This window comes from Pseudoliparis swirei, chromosome 17 (genome assembly GCF_029220125.1).
Source record: "Pseudoliparis swirei isolate HS2019 ecotype Mariana Trench chromosome 17, NWPU_hadal_v1, whole genome shotgun sequence".
NCBI lineage: Eukaryota > Metazoa > Chordata > Actinopteri > Perciformes > Liparidae > Pseudoliparis > Pseudoliparis swirei.
In genome coordinates, this window is record NC_079404.1 from 2,022,755 (window position 1) to 2,048,390 (window position 25,636).

Here is a 25,636-nt window from a genome sequence, read left to right on the forward strand (position 1 = left end):
AAAGGAAAGAAAGAAAGAAGGAAGGAAAGAAAGAAAGAAGAGCATTTGGACATCTTGGGCTTCAGGAAACAGTAATATATATATTTTTTGCAAGTCCTAAATAAACAACAATATAACTTCAATATTACTCTTTGATTCGAATAATAAAATAAAATATACTTCACTGAATGCATTTCTTTTTGATTAAATTAAGAACAACATTCATGGTTTAAGAGTCGCTTTCTTCAGTAGATTTATTAAAAATCCCCTTTGGTTGACAGAAAGCGGCTCGGCTGCTCGTCAGTACTCTGGGCATGCCTAGCAGACACTGAGGAGGGTTCACCGTCACACACGTCAACAGGAAGTCAGAGCCTGAAGAAAGGGAGAATAAGAGGAAAGTAATCCACGTACATAGGATCCAGACAGGATCAGAGAAACTCAAAGGGTCCCAGAGGACGTGGATCAGAAGGTCTCCACAGACCTGTACTCACAGGATGGGGGTCCAGACCTGGTTGGGGGTCCAGACCTGGTCCCCGACTCCGTGAGTCCTGGAGTTGAGGAAATGCACCAGGTGGCATCCTCGGAACATCTCCTGCAAAACAACAGCTGCCTGTATTCATCAGGGTCTCTCCACGAAGGGATGTCACCCTCCTTCCATCCATCATCCATCCATCCTTCCATCCATCCATCATCCATCCATCATCCATCCTTCCATCCATCCATCCCTCATGCATATCCATAACAAAGCAGAAGAGGCTTCACCTGTTGCCATGTTTTCCGTACGCTAACACACGCCTCGTCTCCGTTGCCATGGAGACCGTTTACTTCATGGATGAAGAGCTTCTTGGAATCAATTAAAATAAATTCAGTTTATTTTTTGTATAGACCAGAAATTACAAAAGACCCTCAGTGGGTTTTACAATCTACACACGACCTCCTTCAGCCGGTGAGGAGGAGGAGGAGGAGGAGGAGAAGGAAGGGAGGAAGAGGAGGAGGGTGAGAAGCAGGAGATGGCTGAGAAGGATGAAGAAGAGGAGAAAGAGGAGAAAAAGGAGGAGGAAGCGAAAGAAGAAGAGGAGGAGGAGGAGTAGAAGGAAGACAAAGAGAGAATTTTCTTGAACATCCTACCCTGCAAGGTGCTGGCTCTCCTCCTCCTCCTCCTCCTCCTCCTCCTCCTCCTCCTCCTCCTCCTCCTCCTCCTCCTCCTCCTCCTCCCCCTCCTCCTCCTCCTCCTCCTCCTCCTCCTCATGCATCAGGATGATGGGGTGAAGTGTGTGGCGGTGGAAGTGAAGGCCTCTGGGAGTTGCAGTTCTTTGCTGTGGGGCACAGGAGCCAATGGGCTCTCAGAGGCCGACCCTCAGTCACATGATCAAACATGTTAAACAGGAAGTGGAACATTCAGCTTCCTGTTGAGCCGTGTGTCTCTTCTTCTTCAAGATAAAACAAGTAGATGTAGAAGCTTCTTCCTCATGTTTCCGCAGCTGAGCTGCACGAGGTCATCAGTAATGATGTCATCGCTGGCTCCTCCCCCTGAGCCCCGCTGTGGGGCGTCTGTGTGTGAAGGAAATAAAGTCAGTAAAATAAAATCTGGCGTTGAGACGTTTAATAAAATGTTTAAAGTCAGAGGAGCGTTTACCGAGAGGACTCTGGAGACGAGCTCCATCCACACGGAGGCCGAGGTCACGCCCCCACGGGAGAGCTGGAGCCCACAGGCCTGGAAACACACACACACACACACACACACACACAGACACACACACACACACACACACACACACACACACACACACACACACACACACACACACACACACACACACACACACACACACACACACACACACACACACACAGACACACACACACACACACACATACACACACAGACACACACATACACACACACACACACACACCACAGACACACACACATATACACACACACACACAGACACACACATATACACAGACACACACAGACACACACATATACACACACACACACACCACAGACACACACATACACACACACAACACAGACACACACACACATACACACACACACAGACACACATATACACACAGACACACCACAGACACACACATACACACACACACAGACACACCACAGACACGCACACACACAGACACACACCACAGACACACACATATACACACACACACACACACACACCACAGACACACACACATATACACACACACACAGACACACACACACACAGACACACATACACACACACACACAGACACACACACATACATACACACATGATGTATTTAAGATACACATATACACACACAGACACGATGACATCACACAGACACACATGACATACACAGACACGATGACATCACTCAGACACATGATGACATCACTCAGATACACGATGACATCACTCAGACACATGATGACATCACTCAGACACACGATGACATCACTCAGACACACGATGACATCACTCAGGCACACGATGACATCACTCAGACACACGATGACATCACTCAGACACACGATGACATCACTCAGACATGATGACATCACTCAGACACACGATGACATCACTCAGACACACGATGACATCACTCAGACACACGATGACATCACTCAGACACACGATGACATCACTCAGACACGATGACATCACTCAGACACACGATGACATCACTCAGGCACACGATGCCATCACTCAGACACACGATGACATCACTCAGACACACGATGGACATCACTCAGACACACGATGACATCACTCAGACACACGATGACATCACTCAGACACACGATGACATCACTCAGACACACGATGACATCACTCAGACACACGATGACATCACTCAGACACACGATGACATCACTCAGATACACGATGACATCACTCAGACACATGATGACATCACTCAGATACACGATGACATCACTCAGACACATGACATCACTCAGGCACACGATGACATCACTCAGACACACGATGACATCACTCAGACACACGATGACATCACTCAGACACACGATGACATCACTCAGACACACGATGACATCACTCAGACACACGATGACATCACTCAGGCACACGATGACATCACTCAGACACACGATGACATCACTCAGACACACGATGACATCACTCAGACACACGATGACATCACTCAGACACACGATGACATCACTCAGACACATGATGACATCACTCAGACACACGACATCACTCAGACACACGATGACATCACTCAGGCACACGATGACATCACTCAGACACACGATGACATCACTCAGACACACGATGACATCACTCAGACACACGATGACATCACTCAGACACACGATGACATCACTCAGGCACACGATGACATCACTCAGACACACGATGACATCACTCAGACACACGATGACATCACTCAGGCACACGATGACATCACTCAGACACACGATGACATCACTCAGGCACACGATGACATCACTCAGACACACGATGACATCACTCAGACACACGATGACATCACTCAGACACACGATGACATCACTCAGACACACGATGACATCACTCAGACACACGATGACATCACTCAGACACACGATGACATCACTCAGACACGATGACATCACTCAGACACACGATGACATCACTCAGGCACACGATGACATCACTCAGACACACGATGACATCACTCAGGCACACGATGACATCACTCAGGCACACGATGACATCACTCAGACACACGATGACATCACTCAGATACACGATGACATCACTCAGACACACGATGACATCACTCAGACACACGATGACATCACTCAGGCACACGATGACATCACTCAGACACACGATGACATCACTCAGACACACGATGACATCACTCAGGCACACGATGACATCACTCAGACACACGATGACATCACTCAGACACACGATGACATCACTCAGACACACGATGACATCACTCAGACACACGATGACATCACTCAGACACACGATGACATCACTCAGACACACGATGACATCACTCAGGCACACGATGACATCACTCAGACACGATGACATCACTCAGACACACGATGACATCACTCAGGCACACGATGACATCACTCAGACACACGATGACATCACTCAGACACACGATGACATCACTCAGGCACACGATGACATCACTCAGACACACGATGACATCACTCAGACACACGATGACATCACTCAGGCACACGATGACATCACTCAGACACACGATGACATCACTCAGACACACGATGACATCACTCAGACACACGATGACATCACTCAGGCACACGATGACATCACTCAGGCACACGATGACATCACTCAGGCACACGATGACATCACTCAGGTACACGATGACATCACTCAGACACACGATGACATCACTCAGACACACGATGACATCACTCAGACACACGATGACATCACTCAGGCACACGATGACATCACTCAGACACACGATGACATCACTCAGGCACACGATGACATCACTCAGACACACGATGACATCACTCAGACACACGATGACATCACTCAGGCACACGATGACATCACTCAGACACACGATGACATCACTCAGACACACGATGACATCACTCAGGCACACGATGACATCACTCAGACACACGATGACATCACTCAGACACACGATGACATCACTCAGACACACGATGACATCACTCAGACACACGATGACATCACTCAGACACACGATGACATCACTCAGACACACGATGACATCACTCAGACACATGATGACATCACTCAGGCACATGATGACATCACTCAGACACACGATGACATCACTCAGACACATGATGACATCACTCAGACACACGACATCACTCAGACACACGATGACATCACTCAGACACACGATGACATCACTCAGGCACACGATGACATCACTCAGACACACGATGCCATCACTCAGGCACACGATGACATCACTCAGACACACGATGACATCACTCAGGCACACGATGACATCACTCAGACACACGATGACATCACTCAGACACATGATGACATCACTCAGACACATGATGACATCACTCAGGTACACGATGACATCACTCAGACACACGATGACATCACTCAGACACACGATGACATCACTCAGACACATGATGCCATCACTCAGACACACGATGACATCACTCAGGCACACGATGACATCACTCAGGCACACGATGACATCACTCAGACACACGATGACATCACTCAGACACACGATGACATCACTCAGGCACATGATGACATCACTCAGACACACGATGACATCACTCAGACACATGATGACATCACTCAGACACACGACATCACTCAGACACACGATGACATCACTCAGACACACGATGACATCACTCAGGCACACGATGACATCACTCAGACACACGATGCCATCACTCAGGCACACGATGACATCACTCAGACACACGATGACATCACTCAGGCACACGATGACATCACTCAGGCACACGATGACATCACTCAGACACATGATGACATCACTCAGACACATGATGACATCAATCAGGTACACGATGACATCACTCAGACACACGATGACATCACTCAGACACACGATGACATCACTCAGACACACGATGACATCACTCAGACACACGATGACATCACTCAGGCACACGATGACATCACTCAGACACACGATGACATCACTCAGACACACGATGACATCACTCAGGCACATGATGACATCACTCAGACACACGATGACATCACTCAGACACATGATGACATCACTCAGACACACAACATCACTCAGACACACGATGACATCACTCAGACACACGATGACATCACTCAGGCACACGATGACATCACTCAGACACACGATGCCATCACTCAGGCACACGATGACATCACTCAGACACACGATGACATCACTCAGGCACACGATGACATCACTCAGACACATGATGACATCACTCAGACACATGATGACATCACTCAGGTACACGATGACATCACTCAGACACACGATGACATCACTCAGACACACGATGACATCACTCAGACACACGATGACATCACTCAGGCACACAATGACATCACTCAGACACACAATGACATCACTCAGGCACACGATGACATCACTCAGACACACGATGACATCACTCAGACACACGATGACATCACTCAGACACACGATGACATCACTCAGACATCACTCAGACACATGATGACATCACTCAGACACACGATGACATCACTCAGACACATGATGACATCACTCAGGCACACGATGACATCACTCAGACACACGATGACATCACTTAGGCACATGACATCACTCAGACACATGATGACATCACTCAGACACACGATGACATCACTCAGACACACTGAGATGTTTTATATTTAAAGTCTTTCGAACACAACATATCTTTGTAAGAGGAGCTTCACTCTGAGATGTTTACACAGAACTTTTCATTGAGTGAGATGTGAGTTCATCCATGAAGCCTGAACATTATATTTATAGTTGTGTTAATAATAAAGCGTGAGCGTGGAGTACCCTCCTGGCGGCGGCGATGCTCGGCCTCTCCACCGGCGTCCTCCTCGCCATCTCCAGCAGGAGCCTCCTGAGCGCCGGAGGCAGCGGCGGCTTCTGATGCGGCGCTGAACCGAAGGTGGCGGCGGCCCAGAGGACGGCGGCGACCCCGTAGACACACACCTGGGACAGAGACAGAGGCCGATGGGGGACGGGGAACAACTGGAGGCTGCAGGCACACGGCTGAGGTTTAAGAACTACACAAACCTTCTCCGTCACGACTCCATGTTCCTGGTATTCTGGAGCGAGATAGAAGGCGTGGCGGGATCCTGAGGAGGAAACAGAAGGTCGGCAACCGATCGGGGAGAGACTCCCTTGTGTAGACTAATTCAAAAGTTTAAAGTCACCCAGACAATTTGGTGTTTTCCATGAAAACTCACAATTTTAGTTATCAAATTATTTGTAAAATGAATATAAATCTAGTCAAGACTCTGACGAGGTTATAAATAATGATTTTTATTGTAAATATTAATGTAGTTCTTCTTGTGGCTCAAAGGAAGGCCAGTTTTATAGCTTCTCTCAGCAGCATAACTGTTTTCAGCTGCGCTCACATAAAAAGAGTTGAAGGGTTTTCTACCCCTCCGCTAGTCTTCTAAGGCGATAACACAATGTACCGTCAGAACACTGGAGATGGGCCTCTACACACCCCTGTAGAGACTTCATTAAACACAGAGAATAGTCATACCACATTAACTAGATAGAGAGTGTATTTATGATTAATTTAATGTTATCTTAATTGATAAATAAGGATATTTCTATGTGAGCCCAAACTTTTGAACGGTAGTGTATCTCAGTAAATAAGATAAAGAAAGATGGAGGAGGCTGGACATGAAGGGGAGGAGGAACCTACCGATGTTTTTCGGCTTCAGGAACAGAACTTCTCCCTCGCGGCCGACGTGCAGCGTGTCGGGGCTCAGGGAGGCTGACGAGGAGAGAAGGTCACACGGGTCATGTAATAAAGAGGTTCACCTGGGAGGCCAGTGGAGGTGTTCAGTGAGGACAGACAGGTTTAGCACACACACACACACAGGTTGAAATCACCTGGGTAGTCCATGTCGGCGTGCAGCGAGGACAGACAGGTGTAGCACAGAGCCCAGAGCTCGTTGGTCGTCAGCCGCCGGCCACACCGGGTCAGGAGCTCTCTCAGAGAGACCCACTGGGGGGGGCAAAGAAAAGAGGAATATATATATATACATATTTATTGATATATATATATATATATATTTATTTATAAATAATAATAAAAGATTTTAAAAATATATATATTTACATGTATATATTTATTTATTTACAAACATATACATAAATAAATATTTATATATATATATATAAATAGTTATTTCTTTTTAATTTTTATAAATTCCTGACATTGGAAATAGGTAGACAAAAATAAACAGTCAAACAGTCTTACATTTCCACATAATATATATATGTGTGTGAAAATATATATAAATATATATGAATAAATATATTTAAATAAATAAATATATGTATATTTATACATACATATGTAAATATATATATGTATACATAGTTACATTTTATGAGATGTTACACACACATATATATAAATAAGTATATATATTTATTTCTACATTAATATATATAAATATATATATATTGATTGTTATAAATTGTTTCATATTACTACGTGTTATACACACATATGTATATATAAATAACTAAATATTTATACAAATATATTAATAGACATATGTATTTGTTTATAAATAAATATACATATATTTATATATATTAATACACATATATATATAAATATGTTTATATAACTTGCAGATTCAGAGCGTATCCCCATCAGTGCCGACTGAGCTCACGACGTCTCACCTCCTCCTGAGATCCTTCGTTGAGGCGCAGCATGCTTTTGGTCATGTCGTTATTGGGACCATCGAGGCGGTGGTTCAACGGGGGGCTCTGGTCCTCAGACGAGTCCCGGTCCACTACCAGCTCCTGGCAGCAAGATGGCGAGTCCAGGGTGCGGTCCCGGGGTTCACACCCACGGCACCCTGGGCCGCTCGTGTCCCCGCCGCGCCACGTCTCTGCCGCGTCCTGCCGGCCCCGAGACATTCGGTTCCCCCAGTCCTCAGAGTCGGCATCGCAGGAGCAGGCCCGGTCCAGTCTTTGAAGCCTACCGGTCCACGCGGACTCGTCCGCCCCCCCTATCTCCGTGAGGTCGGCCACGGGCACGCTGATGTCTCCGTGGGCCGGCGGGGACGGACACGGGGGGTTGTTGGAGTCCGGCACGGAGCAGGAGCGGTTCAGGGCCCCCCTCGCCCCGCTCGGCCTCTGCCGGGCCCTCGTCCTCACCGGGGAGCCGCGGTGGGACCTGCAGTCCGACCCGTCGGCCAGGATCACGCCGCCCGCATCCTCCGCCCAGAGAGAGGAATCCCAGCCACCGCACACCTGCAGATTCATTGATTTATATATATACATATATATATATATATATATAAATAAATCAATACACATACATATTTATACATATATATATAATTATATATATGAATAAATATATACATATTTATATATATACATATTTATATATATATATACAAGTATATATGTATATGTATATATATACTTGTACATATAAATAAATAAATATACATACATATGTATTTATACATATATACAAATATATATAATTATATATATAAAAATAAATATGTATATACAGGACTGTCTCAGAAAATTAGAATATTGTGATAAAGTTCTTTATTTTCTGTAATGCAATTAAAAAAACAAAAATGTCATGCATTCTGGATTCATTACAAATCAACTGAAATATTGCAAGCCTTTTATTCTTTTAATATTGCTGATTATGGCTTACAGCTTAAGAAAACTCAAATATCCTATTTCTAAATATTAGAATATCATGAAAAAGTATACTAGTAGGGCAGGGGTGGCCAACACGCGGCTCGCGAGCCTCATGCGGCTCTTTAACTAGTTTCATGCGGCTCTTCAGGAGCTGTCACATGACATGCGTCAAAAATGCTTGGCTGGCGCTGTCATTCACTCCCCCTACAGCTAGATGGCACACTGACCATGTAAGCCTGGTTGAGTGACGTCAAACGAGCGACGAGAGAATCTTTGGTGTGCCATCATTTGTGTTGTAAACAATTTCCGTCAAGTTACCTCTTGAAATGAAATTATGAAGAAGAACACAGGTCGTTTTTGCCAGAGTGGGAGAGTTTATATTTTTTTGTTAAACGTAATGGCAAGCCGATCTGCCTTATATGTCACGCAGCATTAGCGCATTTCAAAGCTTCAAATCTTCAGCGTCACTTCAGCTCACTCCACCCTAACATCGAACAGGAATTTCCAAAAGGGACGGAACTTCGCAAGAACAAGTTGGTCGCTTTGAAAAGCCAGGCAGAAAAGCAGGTACAGTTTTTCATCATGTTGGTGTGTGACATTTACAATAAATCTGGCTGATCAGAGGTGTGTGTGTGTGTGTGTGTGTGTGTGTGTGTGTGTGTGTGTGTGTGTGTGTGTGTGTGTGTGTGTGTGCACACATATGTGTATGATGTGGCTCTTTGCGGTAACACAGTAAAAAATGTGGCTCTTAGTCTCTGACTGGTTGGCCACCCCTGTAGTAGGGTATTAAACAAATCACTTGAATCGTCTAATTAACTCGAAACACCTGGAAACACATTTTCAAATGTTTGATTTTGTTTTGCTGTTATAAATCTTTTTTTTTACTTGGTCTGAGGAAATATTCAAATTTTATGAGATAGGATTTTAGAGTTTTCTTAAGCTGTAAGCCATAATCAGCAATATTAAAAGAATAAAAGGCTTGCAATATTTCAGTTGATTTGTAATGAATCCAGAATGCATGACATTTTTGTTTTTTTAATTGCATTACAGAAAATAAAGAACTTTATCACAATATTCTAATTTTCTGAGAGTCCTGTATGTATAAATATATATATATATATATATTTTTATATACATACTTATATATATATATAAATATACTTACATATATACACACATTTATTTTTAGATATATAAGTATACATATATAAATATATATATAAAAAAATATATATATACCTCTATATATATACAAATGTTGTATATATATACGTTTTTTTGTCCTCACATTAGAAATAGGTATACAAAAAGAAAAATGGCCGCCGGCTTGACCAGTGAGCCGACATGTTGTCCAGGAAGACGTTTCAAAAAGATACATTTACATTAAATCCAAGTTTTAATTCAGGATCGATTTTCAAACCGACTTGTGAAGACGTTTGAAGGCGTCGCCTACCTGCTGCCGGCTCACACCGTTGGCTTTCACGGGAACGCCAGCACGGAGCTCCTCCTCCTCCTCCTCCTCCTCCTCCTCCTCCTCCTCCTCCTCTTCCTCCTCCTCCTCCTCCTCATTCTTCTCCTTTTCCGAGCTCGGCCTCCGGAGCAGACGTCGGGGTTCGGGATGCTGCCACCTCGCCTCCCAGGAGCCTTCCTGCCCGTCTGTGGGATGATTATAATCTAATCATCTAGTGTTCATCTGGTCACATGACATCTATTGTTCACCTGGTCACATGACATCTATTGTTCATCTGGTCACATGACATTTATTGTTCATCTAGTCACATGACATCTATTGTTCATCTGGTCACATGACATCTATTGTTCATCTGGTCTCATGACATCTATTGTTCATCTGGTCACATGACATCTATTGTTCATCTGGTCTCATGACATCTATTGTTCATCTGGTCACATGACATCTATTGTTCATCTGGTCACATGACATCGATTGTTCATCTGGTCTCATGACATCTATTGTTCATCTGGTCACATGACATCTATTGATCATCTGGTCACATGACATCTATTGTTCATCTGGTCACATGACATCTATTGTTCATCTGGTCTCATGACATCTATTGTTCATCTGGTCTCATGACATCTATTGTTCATCTGGTCACATGACATCTATTGTTCATCTAGTCACATGACATCTATTGTTCATCTGGTCACATGACATCTATTGTTCATCTGGTCACATGACATCTATTGTTCATCTGGTCTCATGACATCTATTGTTCATCTGGTCACATGACATATATTGTTCATCTGGTCACATGACATCTATTGTTCATCTGGTCACATGACATCTATTGTTCATCTGGTCACATGACATCTATTGTTCATCTAGTCACATGACATCTATTGTTCATCTGGTCTCATGACATCTATTGTTCATCTAGTCACATGACATCTATTGTTCACCTGGTCTCATGACATCTATTGTTCATCTGGTCACATGACATCTATTGTTCACCTGGTCTCATGACATCTATTGTTCATCTGGTCACGTGACATCTATTGTTCATCTGGTCACATGACATATATTGTTCTTCTGGTCACATGACATCTATTGTTCATCTGGTCACATGACATCTATTGTTCATCTGGTCACATGACATCTATTGTTCACCTGGTCACATGACATCTATTGATCATCTGGTCACATAACATCTATTGTTCTTCTGGTCACATGACATCTATTGTTCATCTGGTCACATGACATCTATTGTTCACCTGGTCACATGACATCTATTGTTCACCTGGTCACATGACATCTATTAATCATCTAGTCACATGACATCTATGGTTCATCTGGTCACATGACATCTAGTGTTCATCTGGTCACATGACATCTATTGTTCATCTAGTCACATGACATGTATTGTTCATCTGGTCACATGACATCTATTGTTCATCTGGTCACATGACATCTATTGTTCATCTGGTCTCATGACATCTATTGTTCTTCTGGTCACATGACATCTATTGTTCATCTGGTCACATGACATCTATTGTTCATCTGGTCACATGACATCTATTGTTCTGTCCATCCTGGAGAGGGATTCTCCTCCGTTTCTCTCCTGAAGGGTTCTTTACCTTTTTCCCCCTTTTAAGGTTTCTTTTTCTATTTCTTGGGAGTTGTTCCTGATCCGATGTGAGGTCAAAGGTCAAAGGTCAGGGATGTCGTATGTGTAGAGATTGTAAAGCCCTCTAAGGAGAGTTTGTCATTTGTGATATTATATAAAATAAACTGAATTGAATTACAAAAAGGCGGCCATCGGTCTCCCTGCAGCACGTCGAGATGATTTAAATATATTTATTTTTTAAAGACCTTGAACGGTGGACACGGATTCCAGGGAGAGCATCCGCCGCCCGGCAGAAGACAGCTGGCGGCCCACGGCTGCCGGCGAGGTGTGAGGCAGCCGCGCTGCGGCCAGGCGGAGGATGTCCTGCGGGGGGAGAAGAAGCATGAACTTCCACACGGAGACGAGTCCGGCTTCAAGAACACCGCTGCAGCGTCACGGGAGGGCCGCCACGAGTCAGCTGTTCAAAACTATCAATTCATTAAATATTTGGGTTAATTCTGGACCCGATATGTTATGTCATCCATTAAACTCAGGCAGCAGACAAGATGAATAAGTCCCTCTCTGTCGTTATCTCGGCCGCCAACTTGAAATCTAAGAGGAGCCAGGAGGGACAAATAAGGGAGATTCAACTGCTTCGTTTTGGGAGGTGAGAGGGAGACACCTAGTGGACATCTGCTGAAGTACACCCATCTAGTTTCTCTCCTTTTCGATGTCAGATTGTTTTTGAGATATTTTAGATTTATTTCTGTGGCTCAGTGAGCAAAAACTGCAATAATAACTTGTGCATACTCATACCTTAATTTATTATGTCCATACATTTTAAATTTTAGTTCAAAAAACAAGGTTTCTTTAATCACTTGACAATAATCTAATTTAAAACCGAACTTTATTTCAGACGCTCGACTTCTGTTTTCACCATCGAGACAACGCGGCCGCTCGAGTGAGATCGTCAGATGATCTGTCACACCTTCCTGTGTGTGTGTGTGTGTGTGTGGCGGGGGGGGGGTACCTGCAGCAGAGGCCTGTCCTCGGGCTTCTCCTCCTGCATCTGCTCCAGCAGCCTCCGGATCTCCTCCCCCAGCTGGGCCTCCAGCTCCGGCTCGATGACGAAGTTCAGGGCGGCGGCGAGCGTCGAGCCCAGAGAGTAGACGTGACCCTGCAGTCGGGGGGGGGGGGGATGTCATCATCATCATCATCATCATCACGCGGTGACCAGGCGTGCAAGGCGGATCTCAGTGTGGGTCACACGGAAAAATAAAAAGCGTTTTAAAATATGAAAAGAGAAACAGCCGAAGGTCTGAGAGGCGTTTTTTTTGTTTTTGTGGAGAAAAAAACCAAAACCAAAATAAAAGAAGTGTCGAGTCAGCGCCTGGGTTTATTCTGTGGTTACATAAGTGGAGTGTGGACGTGTGAACGTCGAGGCGAGAACACAGACGCCGCCGAGGGAGGCGGCGAGGAGGATCGTTTTGTAAAGGTCACGCTCCGTGTACTTTAATATTTATTAAAACATCTTTTAGTCATGAAGAACAACGAGGACTCGTCCTCTACGTCCTTCATCCCTTCATCCCTTCATCATCCTCTCAGACGTTTGGGTGAAATTGTGATAATTGAATAAATTCATTCTTGAGACATGGCAGCGAAAAAGAAGGAGGGGCGGGGGGGGCAGGGGGGGGGTGCAAGATTCCAAGGTATGAGCTCTAAAGGTTGTCACGGAGATATGAAGAGGATCTGAAAACACACACACACACACACACACACAGACACACACAGATACTCACACAGACACACACACACACACACACACACACAGATACTCACACAGACACACACACACACACACTGACACTCACACACAGACACACACCCACACACACACACTGACACTCACACACAGACAGACACTCACAAAAAAAAAACGAAGAGCGTTAATTAAAGAAAAAGAAGAGAGAGAGAGAGAGAGAGAGAGTAATAATTAAACCTGATCCAAAATCAGAGCCGGAGGAAGTTCCGCTCCTCATGACAGCTGCAGTGATTGAGGGGGAGGAGCCAGCGTGCAGCTTACCCAGGGTGCACCTGGGTTTTCAAACATCTGAAGTCCACCTGGCACCTCTCACCTGGAACGTGCTGCCCGTGTGGTCGAACTCGGGGGGCACGAAGGAGCCCTCGGGGTCATCTGAGGAGAGACCAAGCACCGCCATTAATGGAGGGAGAGAGGAGGGGGAGGAGGAGAAAGAGAGGAGGGAGAGAGAGAGGAGGGGAGAGAGAGGGGAGAGAGAGAGGAGGGGAGAGAGAGAGGAGGGAGAGAGGGAGAGAGAGGGGAGAGGGAGAGAGAGGAGGGGGAGAGAGAGGAGGGGGAGAAAGAGAGGGGAGGGAGAGAGGAGGGGGAGAGAGAGGAGGGGGAGAAAGAGAGGGGAGAGAGGAGGGGGCGAGAGAGGGGAGGGGGGAGAGAGAGAGAGGGGAGGGGGAGAGAGAGGGGGGGGGAGAAAGAGGGGAGGGGGGGAGAGAGAGGGGTCATGAGTCATGACAGATCTGGGTTGTCTGGAGTTATGATGTCCCCTTCCAGGTGTTGTGAGGCCAATCTCCTCCTCCTCTCCTCTCCTCCTCCTCTCCTCCTCCTCCTCCTCCTCCTCCTCCTCCTCCTCTCCTCTGTAGCCTTTTGTTCTTCCCTCCCCTTACCTATCCCATGGAGGAAGGGGAGCAGGAGGAGAAACGAGAGGAGAGAGATGAGAACTCATCGGACGTCACATCACTGGGAAGGAAAACCATCAGAACCATCAGAACCAGAGACCAGAGACTAGAGACAAGAGACCAGAGACCAGAGACCAGAGACCAGAGACTAGAGACCAGAGACTAGAGACCAGAGACCAGAGACCAGAGACCAGAGACCAGAGACCAGAGACTAGAGACCAGAGACCAGAGACCAGAGACCAGAGACCAGAGACCAGAGACCAGAGACCAGAGACCAGAGACTAGAGACTAGAGACCAGAGACCAGAGACCAGAGACTAGAGACCAGAGACCAGAGACCAGAGACCAGAGACCAGAGACCAGAGACCAGAGACTAGAGACTAGAGACTAGAGACTAGAGACCAGAGACCAGAGACCAGAGACTAGAGACCAGAGACCAGAGACCAGAGACCAGAGACCAGAGACCAGAGACCAGAGACCAGAGACTAGAGACCAGAGACCAGAGACTAGAGACCAGAGACTAGAGACCAGAGACCAGAGACCAGAGACTAGAGACCAGAGACCAGAGACCAGAGACCACAGACCACAGACCAGAGACCAGAGACTAGAGACTAGAGACCAGAGACTAGAGACTAGAGACCAGAGACCAGAGACTAGAGACCAGAGACCAGAGACTAGAGACTAGAGACTAGAGACCAGAGACCACAGACTAGAGACTAGAGACCAGAGACCAGAGACCAGAGACCAGAGACCAGAGACTAGAGACCAGAGACCAGAGACCAGAGACTAGAGACTAGAGACTAGAGACCAGAGACCAGAGACTAGAGACTAGAGACCAGAGACTAGAGACCAGAGACCAGAGACTAGAGACTAGAGACCAGAGACTAGAGACCAGAGACCAGAGACTAGAGACCAGAGACTAGAGACCAGAGACTAGAGACCCAGACAATGAGGGGGGGGGGAAGGCCTCTTTGCGCACACACACACACGCGCGCCTCACCGCTGAGCTGCTCCATGAAGCTCACGTTGCCGTGGGCGTTGAAGGCCAGCGTGTCGGGCGTGATGCACAGCGTGTGGAAGAGGGCGGAGCCTCGGATGCTTTGCAGCGCCGCCGCGCACTCGGCGCACACCGCCCACACCTCCTCCTCCGTCAGGCAGTGGTCCCTCAGGGACAGCACGTCCATCAGGGACACGTTCTCCTGGGAACACACACACACACACACACACACACACACACACACACACACACACACACACACACACACACACACACACACACACACACACACACACACACACACACACACACACACACACACACACACACACACACACACACACACACACACACACACACACACACACACACACACACACACACACACACACACACACACCGTTGGAAAGAAGTGACCGTATTTGGACTACAGAGGCGTGACACCGTGGAGGAGACCTGTCAATCACCCTGTAGCCCCGCCCCTAAAGCACCCCCTGCTTCATGGTCAGACTCTAAATGACCATAAAGTATAAATGATGACATCATGCTGTATAGAAGAAGACTTGAAACTAGAGACTGAGACATAAACTCATGTTTACAATCTTTACTGAGGGAATACATCAAGAGAAGTAGAGTCACTATATAGACCTCTATACAACCAGAGGAGCCCCCTGGTGGTCAAGAGAGAGAATACAGCTTTAACACATGAAGCATAGACTTCTATACAACCAGAGGAGTCGCCCCCTGGTGGTCAGGAGAGAGAATGCAGCTATAACACATGAAGCATCGACTTCTATACAACCAGAGGAGTCGCCCCCTGGTGGTCAGGAGAGAGAATGCAGCTTTAACACATGAAGCATAGACTTCTATACAACCAGAGGAGTCGCCCCCTGGTGGTCAGGAGAGAGAACGCAGCTTTAAGACTTGAAGCATAGACTTCTATACAACCAGATGAGCATCCCCCCCTGGTGGTCAGGAGAGAGAATGCAGCTTTAAGACTTGAAGCATATACTTCTAAACAACCAGATGAGCATCCCCCCCTGGTGGTCAGGCGAGAGAATGCAACTTTAAGGCACTTTTGTATCGGCTTCGCTCTTCAGAACCCACGGTGCCTCAGTCCTTGTGCGAGGGCAGCTTGTCAACGAGGATTCACGTTCTATTAGCTCGTAGCTAATTAGCTCGTAGCCGTTTAGCTCAGTCGACCAATCGCATGAGAGGACCGGAGGCCACCGGCAACAGCTGGCCGGGGTTCTCCAGAGCGATAAACACAAGACACCTCCACATCGAGTCTGGCGAGCAGCTTGCATATCGTTTTACTTCTGAAGGGCATTTATTGTGGCGCCGAGTCTCCGCGGAGCACTTGATACATTTTAATGCCCGGCAATAGAAACCAGATGGCCGGCGCTTAGTTTCCCTCCACGCCGTCGGCGTCTCGAACGCACCACCGACCGAACGTTCACCGAGCCGCTCCTGCTGCAGTCGGCCGGCGGATTCATCAAAATGTCACGACCTCATCGGGCCGCCGGAGACATGACAGAGCCCCGAGAAACGAGACCCTCCGTGTGGATGCTGGGGAGGAGGCGGGGACGCCGGTTATCACGCCGTGTTATCAGCGGCGGCGGCGGCGTGCCGGATAATGGAGATACGGAGAGGGAGATAGAGAAGCTGAATGTGAAGGTCTGCTGCTAATCCTGTGGATTAATGAGTTCCCTCTGGAGTCTTATGAACAAAAACATTGTGTTACTATCAGTATTACTCACCACTAAAGCATTGTGTGTGTCCCCGAGGTCTGACAGCCATTATATTTTAACACATGAAGCTTAGACTTCTATACAACCAGAGGAGTCGCCCCCTGGTGGTCAGGAGAGAGAATGCAGCTTAAACAAATGAAGCGTAGACTTCTATACAACCAGAGGAGTCGCCCCCTGGTGGTCAGGAGAGAGAATGCAGCTTTAACACATGAAGCATAGACTTCTATACAACCAGAGGAGTCACCCCCTGGTGGTCAGGAGAGAGAATTCAGCTTCAACACACGAAGCGTAGACTTCTATACAACCAGAGGAGTCGCCCCCTGGTGGTCAGGAGAGAGAATGCAGCTTCAACACACGAAGCGTATACTTCTATACAACCAGAGAAGTCGCCCCCTGGTGGTCAGGAGAGAGAATGCAGCTTTAACACATGAAGCGTAGACTTCTATACAACCAGAGGAGTCGCCCCCTGGTGGTCAGGAGAGAATGCAGCTTTAACACATGAAGCGTAGACTTCTATACAACCAGAGGAGGCGCCCCCTGGTGGTCAGGAGAGAGAATGCAGCTTAAACGAATGCATCTTAAACAAATGAAGCGTAGACTTCTATACAACCAGAGGAGGCGCCCCCTGGTGATCCAAACCTTTATAAAAAAATAGAACAGACAACGCTTTACTCGCGTGAGTTTACTCGCCCGACTATTTGTGGTTTGTTCGCACCTTATAGGGGGCGGGGCTTATCTCCATGGAAACAGTTATCATCTCCTTCATCCAGCATGAAGAACTAACCACTAGTTCTACTTCATACTTGTTGAGGACGTGTAACGCCCTCGTGTTTGGGTTCATAACATTAATATATATATATATATTATATATATATATGACATCACACGAGTCATCTTCAGTTTGAGAAGCTATGAAAACCCCGTCACACGAAGGGTAAACCAAATACACCAAATATACCAGACATCCCGTCCAGTAACACCCTGCCTACCGCCTGGCAGGCGTTGTCTCCTCCTCCTCCGCACTCCTCCAGACATTTTAGTTTAAAGGCACGAAGATACTGAACCTGTATCTGGTGAGGTGGTTAAGTAACTGCTGAACGGTGAGCACACATTTAAAACACATCACAGCGTAGGCTGCAGCAGCTCAGGAATAGTCCTTTACACAGGCCGATACACACGGTACATGACGTCCTGCCAGCGCGCGCACGCACGCACACACACACACACACACACGCACACACACACACACACACACACACACACACACACACACACACACACACACACACACACACACACACACACACACGCACACACACACACACACACACACACACACACACACACACACACACACACACGACGCCGTGGAGTGACCACACACACCGCCCGCCACAGACACACACCTCTCTGCTCTCCACGCTGTAACTGTCAGAACCATCAAAGTCTTTCCGTCTCTCGATGTGATCGTGTTGCTTTGCCCTCAGCTGTGACTGCAGGAGAACCTCCATCCGTTCTGCTCCTTGGCCTCTTTAGCATTGTTGGCATCTTTAGCATCTTTTAGCCTCTTTAGCCTTGTTGGCATCTTTAGCCTCCTTTAGCCTCCTGTAGCCTCCTTTAGCCTCCTGTAGCCTCCTGTAGCCTCTTGTAGCCTTCTGTAGCCGCCTCCTGTAGCCTCATGTAGCCTCCTGTAGCCTCCTGTAGCCTCATGTAGCCTCCTTTAGCCTTCTGTAGCCTCATGTAGCCTCATGTAGCCTCTTGTAGCCTTCTGTAGCCTCCTGTAGCCTCCTTTAGCCTCTTGTAGCCTCCTGTAGCCTCCTTTAGCCTCCTGTAGCCTCATGTAGCCTCCTTTAGCCTCCTGTAGCCTCTTGTAGCTGCCTCCTGTAGCCTCATTTAGCCTCCTGTAGCCTCCTGTAGCCTCCTGTAGCCTCATTTAGCCTCCTGTAGCCTCCTGTAGCCTCCTGTAGCCTCCTGTAGCCACCTCCTGTAGCCTCATTTAGCCTCCTGTAGCCTCATGTAGCATCATTTAGCCTCCTGTAGCCTCCTGTAGCGTCATTTAGCCTCATGTAGCCTCCTTTAGCCTCATGTAGCCTCCTGTAGCCTCATGTAGCCTCCTTTATCCTCTTGTAGCCTCTTGTAGCCTCCTGTAGCCTCATGTAGCCTCTTGTAGCCTCCTGTAGCCTCTTGTAGCCTCCTGTAGCCTCCTGTAGCCTCCTGTAGCCTCCTGTAGCCCCTTCAGCAGACTGTGGCCCATGGAGGTGATGAGGTGGTGAAGTCGGGGTGCAGCACAAGGGGCCGGGACGTTGCACTAGAAGCAGCAGCCCCATAAATAGACGGAGTCCCCCGAGAACAGAGGAAAGCTGGAGCCCCCCCCCCCCCAACACACACACCCCAAGTTACGCCAACTGGCCTATATACGTTTGCTCCTGAGCTCCGCTGGTTCTGAGGAGCCCGGTGGACTTTAGAGGTGCACACAAAATGTTCTATAAGTTACTGTTCTATAAGATACAGTTCTATAAGTTACAGTTCTATAAGATACTGTTCTATAAGATACAGTTCCCACTGGAAGCAACCAAGCAGGCAAAGGCAGCACTCAAGCACAGGGACATCGTGGGCCGAGTGCAGCACGGAAGGAGTGGTCTTGGAGCCGGAGCCAGTACACCGGCCTGGAGCAAGGCTACTCCGTTCCAGAGACGCAAGCTGGTGGTCCAGGAGGTACGTCAGCAAGAGGAGGCAGCAAGGTGTGTGAAAGCTGTGTCACAGGCAAGGCAGGGGCAGTGGATGAACTGGGAGGGAGTGGAGAAGAGGAAGATCTCCTGGCAGGAGCTGTGGGAGATGGAGGCATTTAAGGCTAGCTTCACCATCAGGGCCGCTTATGATGTACTGCCGTCTCCCAAGAATCTTAGCCAGTGGTACGGAGAAGACCCCACATGCTCCCTCTGCCCGACTCCAGCTACACTAAAGCACATCCTGGTGGGCTGCAAGACCGGCCTCACTCAAGGCCGGTACACCTGGCGGCACAACCAGGTGCTACAATGTCTTGCGGCAGTGCTGGAGAGTCGACGGATGAGCGTCAATGCCCTTCCTCCACCATCTCGTAGGCCGGCAACAACATTTGTCCGGGAGGGCGGGGGCCAGGCCACTCTCACCACTCCAAGACCAGAAACTGGACAGCTAAGTGGGGCACGGGACTGGAAGATGCTGGCAGATCTAGGCCAGAAGCTCCGCTTTCCAGCAGAAATAGTATTAACAAATCTGCGACCAGACCTTGTGCTTTGGTCGGCCTCACTCAAGCAAGTTTATATCATCGAGCTCACGGTGCCCTGGGAGAGTGCGGTGGAGGAGGCCTACGAGCGCAAGAAGATAAGGTATGCGGACCTTGCAGCAGACGCACATCAACGAGGCTGGAAAGCAAAGGTCTGTCCAGTTGAAGTAGGCTGCAGAGGATTTGTAGCCACCTCAACATCCAGGCTTCTTCGAGAGATGGGAGTGCGGGGGAAGGCCGACAGGCAAGCAGTCAAAGACCTTTCCAGGCTGCTGAAAAGGGAAGTCAGTGGCTGTGGATTAAGAGGAAGGACTCCACCTGGGCTGTCGGATGAGTGATGACATCTAGGGAGTGAGCCCGGGACGCCGGATCTCACTGCTGAACCCTCTGGAGATGTCGTGGGTCAATCAGCGAAACATCGAAGAAGGAGGGCGCCCACTTGATAACCCAGAGGACGCCATCAATCATTCGACCAGCCCACGGAGTCTCGAGGATGCAGAAAGGGATATTTACACCTTGTCCTACATAACAGATCTGTTCTATAAGATACAGTTCTATAAGTTACAGTTCTATACGTTACAGTTCTTTAAGATACTGTTCTATAAGATACTGTTCTATAAGATACTGTTCTATAAGTTACAGTTCTATAAGATACTGTTCTATAAGATACAGTTCTATAAGTTACAGTTCTATACGTTACAGTTCTATAAGATACTGTTCTATAAGTTACAGTTCTTTAAGATACTGTTCTATAAGATACTGTTCTATAAGTTACAGTTCTATAAGATACTGTTCTATAAGATACAGTTCTATAAGTTACAGTTCTATAAGATACTGTTCTATAAGATACAGTTCTATAAGTTACAGTTCTATACGTTACATTTCTATAAGATACTGTTCTATACGTTACTGTTCTATAAGTTACAGTGCTATACGTAACAGTTCTATAAATTACAGTTCTATAAGTTACAGTTCTATAAGATACTGTTCTATAAGTTACTGTTCTATACGTTACTGTTCTATACGTTACTGTTCTATAAGTTACAGTTCTATAGAGCGTATTCACGTGCCGTCAGAATCTCAATCGCGCCATCTTGGGGTCCCACTTATTAAATGTCAGAAGAAGTTGACCTGGCTATCGTGTCCGCTGTTTGATTATGCGAGAGCCCAGCAACCTCATGTCCTTCTGCATTACCAAAGAAAGATTTCAGCGGTTGGAATTGAATATTTGCAACGTTTTTTACCTGATTTTACTCGCTCAACACTTTGTGGTTAATTCGCTAGTTACCCCTAGTTACCAGCACATAGCCCGGTCACATTCCTGTAAAACAGTTTTCATTTCCGCTATCGACCATGGGACATTTACAACTATTTCTGCGTTATACTTGTTGTGGAAATACCACAAATGTTGGAACATCCAGCGCCCCGTGTCTGGGTTCATATATGATCCGTAGTCGCAGCTCCGCCTCCAGGACGAGTGTCTGATGAAGCCGCTTCCAGCTCCTTCAGGACCAGCAGTGCCTGTTTGGTGGCCGTGCTGAGTGCTGTTCCCATGGAGCCAGTGTTTTATTTTACCTTGAAATGAATCACAGAGTAAAGGCAGACATCGCCCGACGGAGTTGCCATGTTCATGGCTTCCTCCCAAGTTTCCATCCACAGTTCCTTTTGCGCAAGTGAAAGACATTGATTTTCGCTCGGCGAAAAAAGCAAAAAGATTATTGACGAGTGTCAATGGAAACGTGCCCACAACCCGATGTATCAACAGAAACACGTGAGAACAGTCCTAACGCTCAGACGCCGAGTGAAGCCGAAGTAGATGCATGACAAGTTGAAGTAATAGCCTGTCTTGTTGAGCTGATAAACCCATATTCTGAATCATTAGTCCCACATCCAACAATGAGGCACAGGACCATAATCACAAGGCACACCGCTTTGAACTGAAATCGTGTCTCCTTCAGGATATAATGGTCATTTCTAAAGAAGAGCGGCATAAAACAAGCAAAACAATGCCGTGGTGGGACCCCAACATGGCCGCCAGAGTTTGTTGTGGTCACGTGAGTGAATACGCTCTATACGTTACAGTTCTATAAGTTACTGTTCTATAAGATACTGTTCTATAAGTTACAGTTCTATAAGTTACAGTTCTATACGTTACAGTTCTATAAGATACTGTTCTATAAGATACTGTTCTATAGGTTACAGTTCTATAAGATACTGTTCTATAGGTTACAGTTCTATAGGTTACAGTTCTATAAGTTACTGTTCTATAGGTTACAGTTCTATAAGATACTGTTCTATAGGTTACAGTTCTATAAGTTACAATTCTATAGGTTACAGTTCTATAGGTTACAGTTCTATCAGCTACAGTTCTATAGGTTACAGTTCTATCAGCTACAGTCTAGTCCCCGGTTCTTTTTAATCTCTATATTGATGATCTGTCCAACAATTGAAAGCCTGTAATACTAGATGAATGTTTGGAGATGCGTTAGTTCATCATCTTACGACCACCTTGTGACTCTTAGTCCACGTGGTCCTGGTCTACAGCAGCCCCTTATACCTCATGTACCGTCTATGGTGGACCAGGATATAGAACACCAGTAGGAGGTCTAGTCCATGTGGTGCTGGTCTACAGCAGCCCCCTACTGCATGGTCTGTCTGTGGGGTGGAACATGGCGTCATGTACAACACCAGTAAGAGTCTTTCCTCTTCTCTGGAACCGAAGAGGACGAAGGCGTCAAACGTCCTGACGGGAGGTCACTGATAACACCTGTGAGTCTGTGAGCAGGGATCAGGTCTGGGACCGAGTCTCAGTTTAGAGCATCTTGTACACATCTACACACTCAGCAGCTCATGATGACGCCATGGGATACGACTGAAGAGACGAGGAGGAGGAGGAGTCCAGAGAAAAGTGCGTGGCTGCAGGAGTTCATACTTTACAAGCTGTTTTAATAAATCTTATGTAAATGAATGTATAAATGTGTCCACTGGGTTGATGACTCAAATCATATTGTTTTAATCAACATTAAGTTGACTAGAGCCCCCGGTCCCAGCTGTCTATTTATAAAGTGTTTGTAGTTCTTTGTGTTTTACTTGTGACGTTGTGTGTATTTTATTTTATTTTAATGTTTTGTATTCTGGACCTGGAGTCTGGAATAAAAGTTTGATTTATATAGTTAATTGATTTATTACCATCATATAATCTACCCAAACAAGATGTGTTCCAACGTCCATGTAAATAAAAACAACAACAACATCAACAACAACAACCATTGCCTCACCTCATCCTCCAGCAGCGGGGGCAGAAGATCCGGGTGGTAGCGCCGGTCCCGGTCCCGGTCCCGGTCCTCAGCCTTCCGCAGGTGTGTGAGCGGCGCATCGCTCCCCGGTGTCCCCATTGCGGCGACTTTCGGTTCCCCTCGAGGAGCCGCAGCTCACCGGGAACCACCGGGAGGCTCGACTTACCGGCAAACAACGGCAGTGTGCCTGAGTCTAGAGGAGGAGGAGGAGGAAGAGGAGGAAGAGGCTGTCATGACTTCTACACGGAAACAGAAACCGACGACACGCAGCAGGGCATCACGAGCTACAGCTCCGTGGCTGCCTGCCTCCCTCCTCCTCCTCCTCCTCTTCCTCTCCCGGTGTCGGTGCGCGCACGAGCCACAGTTGGCTCCACGTCCCCGCGCGCAGCGGGGGGGGGGGGGGGGTGATGATATGATGAGTGAATTATAATAATTCGGGTCTGTACGAACCCTTTCTGAAGGAAAACGTCTCCCTTGATGCACCTGCGGGAGTCTTCATCACGTGAGACTGACCTGCACAGGTGGAAGCTGCACTTCTGTTCGCGGCCACAGGAGGCAACTTCCGGTTCTGGAAAGTGAAGCCAATGCGGATATGCCCCCCTTATCCGCATGGGGGGGGGGGGGTCCATATGAGAAAATGATCAGTTCTCATTACTCCAGTAAACAATTCTTCATGTATCGGTCTCAGCACGAAGCTCTTAAGTTATATATGAATATTGATTCATATGTCAGTGCAAATTATGACAATTGTTGTATGTTCTGGGGAGAGTTATGCAACTATTATAATGGCTGCATGGAGATGAATAGTGTTTAGAAATAAAACTGCAGTAAAAAGAATCAATAAAGAGAGGGAGGGGGAGGGGGGGGGGGGGTCACAGATCAAATAGTGTGTGTGCCATAACTCCTCGCGCCGCAGCCTGCGGCCTCAGTTCTCACGCACGACGAGGTTTGGAGAAACCAGCTCGTCCATCGGCGGAGACCAACGGGACTCTGGCAGAAAACACGAAGGCCGATCCTCTGAAGTGTGGTTTGGTGCATGAGCTCAAACAGTCACCTCTCACCTCTCACCTGTCCTCCTGCTCCTCTCACCTCTCACCTCTCCTCCTGCTCCTCTCTCACGCGCCCCGTGCACACAGGCTGTGTGTGTGTGTG

The 25,636-nt window shown here is 47.1% G+C and overlaps 2 protein-coding genes across 8 annotated transcripts in view; both read right to left on the reverse strand.

The window, feature by feature from the left end:
* Positions 1 to 1,169, reverse strand: part of LOC130206783 (uncharacterized) — a 5,980-nt gene extending 4,811 nt beyond the window's left edge. For 4 of the 6 annotated variants that reach the window (XM_056434911.1, XM_056434909.1, XM_056434907.1 and 1 more), the window contains exons 1-2: positions 471 to 1,049; positions 323 to 351 (exon numbers count right to left, since the gene is read on the reverse strand). In XM_056434911.1, coding sequence (XP_056290886.1) covers positions 323 to 351; positions 471 to 675 — 234 coding nt within the window. In that variant the 5' untranslated portion in view covers positions 676 to 1,049. Of the gene's footprint in view, positions 1 to 164; positions 352 to 470; positions 1,050 to 1,107 lie in introns of those variants that run through there. The other 2 variants (XM_056434908.1, XM_056434910.1) reach the window with 2 other exon arrangements.
* An 86-nt stretch (positions 1,170 to 1,255) lies between these two features.
* Positions 1,256 to 24,986, reverse strand: LOC130206782 (kinase non-catalytic C-lobe domain-containing protein 1). 2 transcript variants are annotated; one of them, XM_056434905.1, is made up of 14 exons: positions 24,935 to 24,986; positions 24,467 to 24,677; positions 16,176 to 16,374; positions 14,603 to 14,661; positions 13,498 to 13,644; positions 12,734 to 12,851; positions 10,856 to 11,058; positions 8,413 to 8,988; positions 7,609 to 7,723; positions 7,418 to 7,489; positions 6,775 to 6,836; positions 6,532 to 6,690; positions 1,616 to 1,693; positions 1,256 to 1,530 (listed from the first exon to the last, which is right to left on the reverse strand). In XM_056434905.1, the coding sequence occupies exons 2-14, from the start codon at positions 24,581 to 24,583 to the stop codon at positions 1,447 to 1,449; spliced, it is 1,989 nt and encodes a 662-aa protein (XP_056290880.1). In that variant the 5' UTR covers positions 24,584 to 24,677; positions 24,935 to 24,986; the 3' UTR covers positions 1,256 to 1,446. The 2 variants fall into 2 exon arrangements, with proteins under 2 accessions (XP_056290880.1, XP_056290879.1); XM_056434904.1 differs by lacking the exon at positions 24,935 to 24,986 and having other exon boundaries at positions 24,467 to 24,759.
* Positions 24,987 to 25,636: the final 650 nt, after the last annotated feature.

Bases quoted from the DNA above. Each gene is read 5' to 3' on its own strand.
- LOC130206782 (XM_056434905.1), bottom strand. From the start codon at position 24,583: ATGGGGACACCGGGGAGCGATGCGCCGCTCACACACCTGCGGAAGGCT. The intron at 6,837-7,417 runs GTAGGTTCCTCC...TTTCCTCCTCAG, and splicing joins CCTGAAGCCGAAAAACATCG to GATCCCGCCACGCCTTCTAT. The intron at 1,531-1,615 runs GTAAACGCTCCT...CTTCACACACAG, and splicing joins TCGTCTCCAGAGTCCTCTCG to ACGCCCCACAGCGGGGCTCA.